This window comes from Ailuropoda melanoleuca, chromosome 13 (assembly GCF_002007445.2).
Source record: "Ailuropoda melanoleuca isolate Jingjing chromosome 13, ASM200744v2, whole genome shotgun sequence".
Taxonomy (NCBI): domain Eukaryota; kingdom Metazoa; phylum Chordata; class Mammalia; order Carnivora; family Ursidae; genus Ailuropoda; species Ailuropoda melanoleuca.
In genome coordinates, this window is record NC_048230.1 from 53,277,577 (window position 1) to 53,290,757 (window position 13,181).

The 13,181-nt window shown below is 43.2% G+C and overlaps 1 protein-coding gene across 1 annotated transcript in view; it reads left to right on the plus strand.

Annotated features, from left to right (window-relative positions):
* The window catches only part of BCAS1 (brain enriched myelin associated protein 1), a 95,475-nt gene that overhangs the window by 42,829 nt on the left and 39,465 nt on the right, over positions 1–13,181 (plus strand). Inside the window, exons 5-6 of the mRNA XM_034640704.1 lie at positions 9,537–9,695; positions 10,690–10,734. Of these exons, the coding sequence (XP_034496595.1) occupies positions 9,537–9,695; positions 10,690–10,734 (204 nt within the window). The remainder of the gene's footprint in view (positions 1–9,536; positions 9,696–10,689; positions 10,735–13,181) is intronic.

Consider the following 13,181-nt stretch of genomic DNA (forward strand, 5'->3'; position numbering starts at 1 on the left):
GCCAGGATCACGCCCTGAGCCGAAGGCAGACGCTTAACAACTGCGCCACCCAGGCACCCCTGTAGGTTATTTTTATTACCCTCTGAAGTCTTTGTTAATTTCTTAATTAGGAAGCTTGTTTCAACCATGACACATTGGCAGTCTCAAACAGCGTGCTTTTTCAATGAGCAATTTGACCTCTAGGAATTTATTGAGAAAATGGGCAAAATTTCATCCACAAAGCCTTTTTTTTTTTTAATTCCAACAATGTCTAGAGAAAAGCTGGGAAGAGTAAAATGATCCAATAAGGGAGCTGTTCTGATGATTATGGGACACCCTTACCCCGGACCTCATAAGCCAGCATGACACAGACATGGAATGAGTGACCTGTGAAGACAGTGTTAAAAGTGAGAAGAGCAGGGTTCAAAACAGAAAGGATCCTTGTAGGGTAAAAATCCTATCTGCCCACTTGCCCACCCATTTGCATCCTTTTGGGACCCAGAGAGGGGTGTGGAATGAAAAATTACAGATTGTTGATAGCAGTCGTTTTCAGTAATGGAATACTTGGTGCACTTTACATTTCTCCTCTTTGCTCATCCATATTTTCTCCTTTTTATAAACGGAGTGAGCACAGGGTACTTACTGCCTGGCTGATGTGAAGAACGGACTACAATCTAGGTAATGTCCGGATCCTTCCAGCAGAGTGCGCTGTAAGGCTTGAAGCATAAGGCTGCTAGTAACAGTTTCCACAAGTTATTTTTTCTTGACGGTAATTCCAGAACTATGCAATTCAGAGCTAGGGTGGCAAATCTTTGTTCAGAAATAACACTGGCTTTTTAAATACACTTGTAACTAATGTGTAGTAATCTCCAGTAGGAGATGAGAAAGAGGAATTTGGTTGTGGATGGGCGGTCTTTGAAGCCTTTCATAACTGGCATTTCTTAGGCGCTATGTTCTTTCCCTATTTTTGCCATGGGCTTGAACGATGAGAATGCCTTTCTATCAGCTGATGTGAATTTGGGCGGGAAGAGTGGGGAAAATAAAACTTAGCTGCAGTGATAAACTCTCCTTAGGTGGTGTTGAGCTTCGTGGGAAAACAAAGTGAATATAGTATATGTAATGCAGGAAATATATATATATATAATATTTATTTATATATTTATGTATTCATATGTATTTATATTATATTTATATTTATTAAATATCTATAAATATATATTTATAGATATAATATATATTATGTATTTTATATATATGAAATTTTTGAAGCTCCCCCAGAACATTTTTAATAGACTTTGGTTTTGGAGTTCCTTCCTGCTTGTTTATTAATTTGCTTTCTCTTCTGGGCAAACGGGAAGATAAATTCTATCTTCAAGAATTAACCAAATTCCATTTTTCTCCCTCGATCTGACACTGGCTCCGTGCAGGTGACAGTACTCTCCGAGGAAGACAGTCTGGAGATCATTGCCGCTAGCACGTGATGCCCTTTGTGCTGTTGGGCCATCCAAGTGGGAGAGGAAACAGAGCTTTCCCTTTTATCCCAGGCAGCATGTGGCTCAAATTTCTAACAGATGGAAAGGAACGGAGTAATGGGTTTCTGTACCATTCAATGTTCTTCGGACAAATTTTCTCATGTTAAACTGTACGCTAGGCACTGATTCTTGGTACAACGATTCAAACTGAAACCAGGGGCTCCACATCAGTGAAGAAACCTAGATGGGGGAGACATTGATCACTAATAGCTCCAGACGAGGCTTTCATGACTTATGTTTTCACTTTGACAGTGTAGACCTTGCTTCAAGAGGCCGAAATCCAGTTGACAATTCACAGTTGAAGGAAGGTGCCAGAAGTTCCATATGGGTTTTATTATAGACAATCAAATTATGATAAGGCGGCATTATTTTTCAACATGACAAATTGTGATCACTTAACTAGTGTCCCTGTCTGTTTGCCCTTTGAAGCCAACAGCAAAGGGGGAAAATAGGCTTCTTCCATCCAGATGAAAAACAAGCTGACACCGTGAACACCTGCTTGTATCAAAGAAGTTTCCAGATATTTCCTGGGGAGCATTTTTGCTTCAGTCTAAAGTTACTGTTTGCTGAGAATGATCTGGAGGCCTGATGAGAATAGCAAAGACATATTTGTAGTTAGGGACAAAGATCCTTCTACAAATAACTCAATATATAAGGCATCATCTTTCCAACTGTGTTTAGTTTTGCCTTCTGGGTGTTTTTTTAAATTTGGAATTAGTTGCCTACATTTTGTTTTAATTTTGATTTTTACATGTAATACCTGGCTCAAAATAAGAAATTCTAAAAATGGTCTACCTGTCTACCCATGCCACCCCAATAGATAATTACTATTTGCATTTTTAAGTGTATCCTTCCAGGATTTCTTTGCACATACATTAGCAAATGCAAGCATAAAATTTTATTCCTTTTTTTTAAACACAGAAGGTAATATAATATACACTGTTCTTTTTTTTTTTTAAGATTTTATTTATTTATTTGACAGAGATAGAGACAGCCAGCGAGAGAGGGAACACAAGCAGGGGGAGTGGGAGAGGAAGAAGCAGCCTCCTAGCAGAGAAGCCTGATGTGGGGCCCGATCCCAGGACCCCGGGATCATGCCTGAGCCGATGGCAGACGCTTAATGACTGCGCCACCCAAGCGCCCCAATATACACTGTTCTATTCCATGCTTTTTTTTTTTTTCCGGGTAACACTATTTCAATATCTGTACAACTTCCTTGTTTCTAACGCTTGTGTAGTACTCCGTTGTGTGAATGTGCCGTGATCTAGTTCACCGGAACCCTAACAATGACGTTGGGCTGGTTTCCCAACATTTGCTAGTGCCCCGCTGCAGCAAATGACCTCATGCATTTGGTTTTTCACACGTGTGTGACTTGAGGTTTAGAATCAACTCTTAGAAGGGGAATTGCTAGATAAAAGATTTTTCTTCTCAAAAATTTTGGTAGATAATGCCAAATTGCCCTCAATTGGGACTAAACTAATTTGCATTCCACTCAGCAATGAACGAGAGTGCCTGCTTCTCAAACCAGCCTCCCAACGGAGTGTTTCCAAACATTTGGATTTTTATTTTTTTTCTCTCGATCTTTCCTTTTATGGTGTCTGGATTTTGAGACACAGTTGCAGAAGTCTTGTCAATCCAAAATTATAAAATATAAATATTTTTCCCGTGTTTTCTTCTAGCATTTTTATCCATTTGGATTTTGTCCTTGTATAGGGCTGAGGTGGGACACCAAGTTAATTTGTTTTCAGATGACCATCTAGTCGTCCCTGTATCTTTGATTAAACAGCTCTTCGCTTCGGTTAGATCTGAGGTGTCATCTTTATCATACACCCAATTCCCGTGAACACCTGCTTGTATCAAAGAAGTTTCCAGAAGTTACCAAACGTGTTTCCAAAACATGTTGCATAGCAGGGGAGAGGAATAGAGACAAGAGAAATTAAAATAGGAAACCTTTTGGTAGAAAGATGATATTTGAGCAAACACCTGAAGGAAGGGAGTTGGTGGAAGCAGAGCAGCGTGGAGCGCACCTGCTTTTTGCCTCTGAAATAATTTGGGCCTGGAGTCCAATTCCAGATCTACTCTATGGCCATATGCAAGTTATTTATTCTTTTCATGCATCAATTTATTCATCAGTAAAGAAAAAACTTCATATAGTACTTACTTCATGAAATCCTTGTAAGAATTACATGAGTCCTTTTTAACTAGTTTAACAGAGCCTGACCCATAAAGGTTGGTCATTATTATTATTATTATTGGGGCGCCTGGGTGGCTCAGTCGGTTAAGCGTCTGCCTTCAGCTCAGGTCATGATCCCAGAGTCCCTGAATCGAGCCCCACATCAGGCTCCCCGCTCAGCGGGGTCTGCTTCTCCCTCTGCCCCTTCCCCTGCTCATGCTGTCTCTCTCTCTCTCACTCTATCTCTCAAATAATAAAATCTTTAAAAAAAATTATTATCATCATTGACTTTTTTTCTCATTATACATTCCTCAAAGAATCCATGGCCGCAAAATATTCCATCACATGGAATGTGTTCATTCCTACACGTAGAAATGTAGGTTAAGGCAGCCTAGAGGTCAATCTCACACGTGAAGACCACATGCTAATTTATTGGCCTATTCCAGAACCGTTGGACTTTTTATTTCTTCTTCATTCTTACCTTTCCAGAACTACCCTAGAATGCTTTTTAAAAAAATTTTAATCTTGAAATTATTGTAGATTCACATGCATTGTAAGAGATAATACAAAGAAATACCTTTATCCAGGGTCCCTCAGTGGGAACATCTTGCAAAACTATGATACAACATCACAATCAGGATATAGACATTGCTACGGTCCCATGGAGAACATTTCCATCTCCTGCTGCCCTCTTCTAGATACATCCACTTCCCTCCCACATGCACGCTCTTTCTGAACTTCTGGCAACCACTCATCTGTCCTCCATTTCAGTAGTTAGGTCCTTTCAACAGTGGCATATAAATGGAGTCCTACAACATGTACATCTTTGAATAGGCTTCTTGCCTCCAGCAGAATTTTCTGGAGGCTCATCAAGGTCATTGAGTCTATCAATACATGTTGTTCCTTTCCTTCCTTTTTTATTGCTGAATACTCTTCCATGCTACCGAGAGACCACATTTTGTTTAGCCATTCATTTGTTGAAGCACATTTGGTTGTTTCCATTTTGGGGCTGTTACGAACGGAGTTGCTATAAACTTCCATGTGTAGGTTTTTATGTGAATATATGTCTTCATTTCACTGGTGAAAAAAAGCCCAGGAATGCAATTGCTGGGTTGTATTGTGGTTCTTGTATTTGGTTTGTCAAGAAACTGGCAAACTCTTTTCCACGCAGGCCGTGCCGTTGTACCTGCCCACCGGCAAGCAGTGTGTGAGCGATCTCGTGTTTCTGCCTCCTTGCCAGCGTTTTTCTGGTCCGTGGCTGGTGGTATTTGCAGGTAGCTGGCTCCTCCATTTCCAAGTCTAGGATCTACAAGGCAAAAAGAAACCCCAGGGCTTTCCCCACTGTGTGGTTCCTCCATTCCCTAGCTGGTCTGTCTTCTCCTCTCCACCTGACAGAGAGAAACCAGGGACTTCCCAATGTGCTACTGGGAGGATAAGGAAACGTTCCTATTCTCCACCTTTCTGGAAGCAGAAGTCATGTCTGCTCTAAAAGCCAGTCTAAGAGAAAACAGTTCAAGGAAAGGGGTCAAGTTCAAGCCAAAGATTTCAATGTGAAAGGCCATGAAGCTCTCACGGGGGGATTCCCAGGCAGACCCGCCACCTCCTTGCACTGAACAGGAGGGGTTTACCCTCAGCCTCTGTCCAAGACTCGAGACCCTGCTGCACCTGGGAAATCAGCGAGGCAGAGGTCAGCGTCTCCAGAGATGTCAGGAGAAGATGCCACAGCGCAGAGGAGAGAGTTGGGGGACTCGTCTGTTCCTAGAGTCCTGTCCAACCGTGCCTCCTCCGTTCAGAGTGTTTTACGCTGGGTTAAGAGGTACTAATGGTTATCCGCCTTCCTCAGAGAATAGCCATTGTGGCAGATTTTCCCCAATGCCCACCTAGACCCACGGGACCACCTGATCTTCTGCCAATTCATCCCCCCTTCAGTTGACTCCACCGTGTCCCATTTTATTTGCAGGAAGTTCGATAATTGTTCCCTGTGTGTCTAGACTGGGATCACAGAAAAGAATCATTGCCTCTTACTCCCTGCAGGAAATGCCCATCTGGGAACTGGCAGTGACCTAGAATCAGGCCCTTCCACTCGCGGTGAGGAACACTGGGAGCCCGTGGGCTGTGGGACCAGAGGGGCTCAGAGCAGTTGACCCAGCCTGGACGTCAGGGGCCTTCCAGAATAGATGCCTCCCCCACCCCCACATCCCCCTTCTTGGAGGACTTCACCCAGCGTCTAATTCACCCTCTTCTGTTTCCTCATCTCCTTCCTTTTGTTTCTCTTGCAATCTTCACTGCTCGAGGCGTAAGTTACATTTATTGGTTCGTCTGCATTTTTGTTTGGTTTTGCTTTGCTCCCCTGCTAGAATGTAGGCTGAGGACAGGGCTGTGTGCTTCTCGTTCGCCACTATGCGCCCAGTCACTGCGTCCGTGTGGCGCTCCTGGTAGACACTTGATAAATAGCTTCTTTCCTAATTCTTATGCTACCACAGCCAGATCCCAAACCTTGCAGGGATTCAAAAGTCCAGTCCAATCTAAAAACTTCAATCTTGGGCCGCCTGGGTGACTCAGTTGGTTAAGGGTCTGCCTTTGGCTGCAGTCATGATCCCGGGGTCCTGGGATCGAGTCCTGCACTGGGCTCCCTGCTCAGCGGGGAGTCTGCTTCTCCCTCTGCCTGCTGCTCCCTCCCACCCCAGCTTGGGCTCTCTCTCTCTCTCCCCAACAAATCAATAAATAAAATCTTTTAAAAAATTGAAAAAAATATAAATTTCCATCTCATATCCATTTTAACATTCATTCCAGTTTTTTCTGGAATCAAGCTCTGATGTGACCTTGGAGTTACCATCTGGAAGGGGTAGGATTTACTCTTACTTCTCCTCTGCCGTCAGGTGTGTGTGTTCAGGGAGGAGGGATTGAGAGAAAAGAGCTCTAGTCTTTTTGCCTTTTGATGCCATTGTCCTCTCTTGACTCATTGCATTTTTTGTGTTGTAGGCAAACACGGACATCTCACTCTGGGGTAGAGGTGGGGCCTTCTCTGCCTTGCAGTTCCCTGAGGGAACTCTCTACTCTCTGTTGCTATTGGGTCTCGTTGCCCTGCACCCCACCCTCGTGGTGAGGGACAGCAAGGCTGCTCCAGCCCAGAAACTTCCACAGCACCTTCTCCTTAAGCAATTCCCCAGTCCGGCTCAGGGTGGCATTTCCCTAACCACCATGACTGTCATACCCCCTCCACCTTCAACGAACTGAATAACCTCACCCCAAACCTTCCTCAGGCCTATTCCCTCCTCATTGCTACATTTGTCATGCTCTTATCTCTGGCTAAAATCCCTCCCCCACCTCTACACGTCTTCCTGTGACAGGCTCCATGGCCAAGGGCAAACGGCTTCAACCTCGGGCCTTCCCCTCCCTCGACTCCAGTTGTTCTCAGCCCCGGGGCACATTGCAATTCCCTGGGATTCTGCAGACCTCCAGAAATTCTCATTTAATTGGCCTGAGTGGGGTCTGGGCAGGGGCATTGGCTTAAACACAGCCCAGGCGGTTCTAATATGCCGTCCAACTAAGCATCCGTGGGCCAGAGGGGCTCACTTGTCTTTTTATCAGAGGATTGTCCTCTCTCCCAGCCTTTGTCCTCTACAAGGCTGGCAGCCACAGGAAGGCCTTGTGGAACGGCTAGCGTTCACTGAATGCTTACCAGGCCCTTGTCCTGAGTCCTGTGAGTGGACTCCCCCATTTACCCCCCCGGCCATGACTGTAAGAGGCAGGTGTTACTGATTATCCTCTTATAGATAAGCACACCGGTGCGCGGATGTTCGGGAACATGCCCCGGACTGCACAGGTGTGGGTGCTGGAGCAGGGAGTGGAGTCCAGGCCGCTGGCCCCGGAGCGTGGGCTGACACCCTGCGGTCTCGCTGCAGTTTGGGCCCTAGTCCAAGTTCCCCGCATAGCGACTGAATGCAGATGAGGCAATGAGTAAATGGAAGTAACTTTGTCCTAGGCCACACCGTAAGTCAGACCCAGCGGGGCATTTCTCTATTAGCTTTACTCCTTGTACCACTTTCATAACAGCTCATCTTCCAAAACACCTGTTTGATTATTTCTGTAATATTTGTTTATTTCAAATTTTATTTCAAATATTCTTTGTACTCGGCTTCACCTAAGCAAAAATATCCACAGTACCAAAGGTTTGATGCTAGGAATATTTTTCGAAAGCACACTGAAACAGTAACTTTGTGCGAGTGCAAGCACCTGTGGGTATACCGGCACTTATCGGCTAGAAACAGAATTGTCAGCCATCCTTCTGTCTTAACAACGTGGATCTGAAATATACCTTGGATAAAAAAAAAAAAAAGAAAGAAAGTTCAACTCATATTAGAAACTGTTTTTAATTTTTTTTTTAAAGATTTTATTTATTTTTTGACACAGAGAGCACAAACAGAGGGAGGGCACAGAGAGAGGGAGAAGCAGACTCCCTGCTGAGCAGGGAGCCTGATGCGGGGCTGGATCCCAGGACCCAGAGATCATGACCTGAGCCCAAAGCAGACACTTCACCGACTGAGCCACCCAGGTGCCCCTAGAAACCTGTTTTTTAAAAGAGCATCTCTTCCAACACAGAACAGTTTTTGTCTGGAATTAGCTGGAAAACCTAACAGGTTTGTTAAGGCCGTGGCTTTCAGCTGCTTTTAGTTTTACAAATTTCCAGATCTTTATGGGGCATTTCACAAGAAGCACCTCTCCATTTGGAAAGAGTTCTGGGGCTGAGGGAACCCTGTGGGATACATGCGTTATTATTACCTTTTCAAATATTCATCAAAATGTGTTTTTGTATTTTTATAGCCCTTCCACAAAAGCCCCATTTCTAATGCAGACTATTCTGGTCTGGCCTCTGGCATTCGGCGAGTCTTGTGTACATAACCCACATGCCAAGTGATCGCCGAGGAGAACAGGGGTATAGAAACTCAGAGAAGGGAATACATAGGTGCTGTCGATGGCAAGACCCAGAAAGACGTCAGTGAGGAATGGATGGGTTTGAAGTAACCTGGCTTAGCCCAGGGTCATAGGCGTAGAGATGGGGAAAGGAGTACAGGTTTGGAATGCTTCCTACCCTCCTGCATGAGTTAGGGGAGAAAATCAGTCCCTATATCACATCCCTTGCACCAATAAACTCCCAGATCCCCAATATGGAGTTGTTATTTTAAAACATCATACTTTTAGGGACACCTGGGTGGCTCAGTCAGTTGAGCATCTGACTCTTGATTTTGGCTCAGGTCACGATCTCGGAGTGGTGAGATGGAGCCCCACATTGGGCTCCGCACTCAGCAGGGAGTCTGCTTGAAATTCTCTCTCCCCCTGCCCCTCCCCCTGCTCATGCTCTCTCTCTCTCTTTAAAATGGGTCAATAAATCTTAAAAAAAGAAAAAGTTCAGTTACTTTTAAAAAGTTGATATGATCCATGCTGTGGGGATTGTGGGAAGTCAAACGGAGGCATCTCTGGGGATAATGTACGGATCATTAGACCAGGTGACCGTAAAGTTGGGGAATATCGGCATCATACACAACCTCTTTGTAGAATTGGGAGAAAAGGGGTTTTGTTTGGGAGGCAACGTGCACTGCTATGTTTGTTACCCTCTGGCTCCAAACAATGTCCCTCCAACTGACTGTAAATGCTGAATATGTTAGAAAGCAGAGGAGGGGAAGGAAGAGTGAGTGACTCTCATAAGCTCCTGATTGTTCTGCACACCCGTGGGCAGAAGAAGTATGGCTGGAATTAGGGGGTCAGGGAGAAAGGGGTGCGAAGCAAAAGCTATTACTGTGAGAGTCCACATTCAAGCAGTGGCGATGGTGGAAACTCTGTTTTACACCTAGGACATAGTGGACAGCAAGGGGAAGGAAGGACAAGAGATCCCCACTGAGAGTTGCTCTGTTCCTGGGGACCCGGAAGAACTGGAGACTGCAAAGGAGGACCCTGAGACCACAAATACAACCGAGAATAATAATTCCATCATGAGCTTCTTTAAAACTCTGGTGAGTGGTTGCCGCCCCGTCTTTCCTCAGTCCTATTGCTCAAAAGTTGTGTTAATTCTGCGAATAATATGTACCTGTCATTGTATTGGATGGGAGATCATGATGGAGCCTCTGGAACACTGGAGAACAGGGACGAGATGTGCTTTGCAAGGGAATTGGGTCACATCAAACTTTCAGTGAGGGAGCCCCCAGAGCCAGGAACTGTTGTGCAAACAGCAGGTGCCCAAACTAGGTGACATGAGCTGTGTTGGATTGCAACTCTCCTGCAGCCCCATGTCTTATGGTCATTGATCATACACATAATTGGAAAAAAGCCCCTTGAGTTGTTGAACTATCAAAGCAGTTTTGCCATTCAGATGGCAAATAAAACTGTAGAAATCACTTCCTATCTTGTTCCATCGACATCTACCATGTTAATGGCATAAAGGCAGGGACCCATGTCCTCTAATGCTTGCTTGTCTCTGGCTCCTCAAGGCAGCCCCAGCCTGGCCCACGCCAGACCTGCGAGAGGGCTGAATGAATGAATGAATCAATGAACGCAAAATCAAACGGCCAGCTCCAAGTGTGTTTGGGTTCTTTCCAAAGCCTAAGACTCGCCTGAAAAGGTAAAAGCAAGCCAGCAGAATAGGACACAAACACCAAACGGGTGTGCACTTGTTTGGATTAGTGGTAGAAGTGATGGAAAGTCTGTGGCCCTCCAGGAGACAATATTGAATGTGGTCAAGCTCTTCGTGAATGTATAAGGTTCTGATGCATTTCAGTATAAAACATTAATTTTTTAAAACTCTTTTGTACCTAGAAATTATCCAAAAGTCCTTGGCTTTCTACTGAACTTGGTAGAATGCTTCTGTACTGAAAAGGACTTCTCATTACTTTCTTTACCTGCAGAGTGAAGTCCATCACCCACCCCCCCCAAAACGATGTCTCTATGAAATCAAATCACCCTAAAGAGCTAGCTATGATTTTTAATATTTGGTTTTCTTAAACTTTTAAGGTTTCACCTAGCAAAGCTGAAACAAAAAAAGATCTGGAAGACACGGTAGGTGGTTTGAAATACGTTCATGTTTGGGTTTGTGTATGGGATTGGATTTGGATTTGTGTCTGCTACTTTGTTTCTTGAATTGTGTGTGTGTGTGTGTGTGTATACTTAAATATACATGATATATATAATATATATCATGTATATATAAATATTATATAATATATAAATATATATTACAAATATTATATTATATATAATTATATATATTATATATTTAGCAATTTAATAGTGCTGTTAGATTGTCTTTAAAGTGTTTTGATGAAAATTTTAGTGGAAAGCTTGAAATATTTGCTAACTCTGGATGATTAATGTCACAGTCACCAATTTCTTATGTAAAATAAGAACAGAATACTAATAACAGTATATCATGTTAGTCTTTTTGTGTGTGGAGAGACCTAGGGAATATGGGAATATAGTACAAATTAGCCACTGGAAATGAGAAAGAGGTGAGATGCAATTTAAAGTAGATGTAAACCGCTCTGTTTTTGGTTTTTAAAAAATATGTTCCTTGTTTTTTATGTAATTTGGAAAAAATAAATCTCCACCGTGAAGGCAATAGTTCAGTGAAATGAAATAGTCACCATTGGACACTTGCCAAGGGAAGACGTGGTTAGAGTTAGGCTGCCCTAGAGAGCCTCAATTTTTTCACTGTCATCCAGAGATCCAACCAATTCCCCTCAAAACAAATTTTATTTGAAACAACTACTTTCTAGAGATGTTTTCCTTTACACTTGACAGAACTGATTATCCCTAATGGAACACATGGTTTAACTTTCACGGGAATCGTGAGGAAAGTTTAACTTGGTGACAGATAAGTGTCTTGCGTCCTTCTTTTGATAACTGAGAGTGCTTTGAAAGACCCTGGGACCCAATAAATGGCTTGGCCAGCCCGAAACATCTGTTACCAATATTTGAAGGGGCCAGGTTGGGAAAAGGATCCTGGAATTTGTCTCAAGACCTGAGTTTGAGCTCCAGCCTGCTATGTGGTAGCTGTGTGATGGGATCCCAAGCTATCTGAATCCAAATCTCAACATCTGTAAAACTGGAACAATAAAAATTCTGTCTCCTCACCCCAGCCTTGAAGGAAGGTGTGACAATGCCTGGTAAACCGTGGAACTCTATTCAAATGTAGGTGATCGTTGTTTCCATAATCAGTGCAAGATGTATTGAATGCTCTGATGACATTTGTAGTGTATCAGTTGGTTCTTCTAGAACGTTCTTCTTCCATTAGAAAAAAAATATTTACCTGAGGTATCTACATGTGTTTTCCTATAAAATTAAAACTTTGCTATAAAGCAGCTGGGGTCAAGTTCAATGAATAGTTGGATCCAAATGTTTCTCTTTCGATTCTGTGTCTTGCATTGTTGAAAGTCACACAGTCAGCACAATAGGCTATAAATAGTGGGGTATGTGGGTGTGTTGTGTGGCTTCCCAAGTGACCTGATGCACTCATTCTCTTCAGCTGCTCATACACCAGGACTCTTCCCCTCCAGAATGTGGCCCCAACTGCACGTACCTAGTTGATAAAATCTCCCTAGCCTGCCCAGAGAGGTCAGGGTGATTGCTAATGGAGCGGAGTCTCCGGAGACGGTTTTGTGAATGTAGGTTGTCTATGACACAAACCGACCTCTTTCAACAAACCTATGTTTTTAACATCCTTTCTACCAAAGTTCTTAGATTCTTGCTTTCAAAACATCTACACTGTTTTTCCATCTTCCCATTTGGCCTGGACAATTCTGAGAACACTCCACGCTCTGCGCAAAATCCCCCACCATTTGTGACTTGAGTCGACAATTCTGAATGGTTGTCGCTGGGCTGTTGCAGTTCCAGTCTTCCCCGACTTTGGCTCAGTGGACTAGTGCACAGTAGATACTTCTCTTGCCTGGGAGATCTGTCCATCTAGAAGTCAGTTGAAATTTTTGCAAATGATACTGCTTCCCTGAAGTTTCTAATCCTGAATAAAAGATGGGTTGGAGAAAGAAAGCCACTCAAGGCAGTGCTTATCTTGACTCCAGGATGCAAAAATAAACTGTATGTTTTCATGTATCTTTTCCTTTCCCATGTGACAAGAATATTTAGACCTTTAAAACTATGTTATCTTTTTTTTTTCATCTAAATATTTTGCATCATATAGACAGAGCTTAAATATCCTGTCATTGTCTTTAGCAAATGGATTTAGGTTAATCTGGGTCATTTAAATAGGTCGCCCTGTTGGAAATCAACATGTACTTGAAATGGTCTGGGAATCTACTGTGTAGCAAATTGTCTTTGAGAGTTTAAAAAAGATGAACGTTCACATGATGGGAACGTTGTGGTTGGGGGATGGGGGTAATATACCAGCAGTTAATCGTCAAAGTGTTTCAATGCATTTAAAAACGACAGGCAAAAAAAAAAAAGGATTTTGTTTAAAAACAAAGTTCTAAGCTGTGACTGCTGTTGCCCGA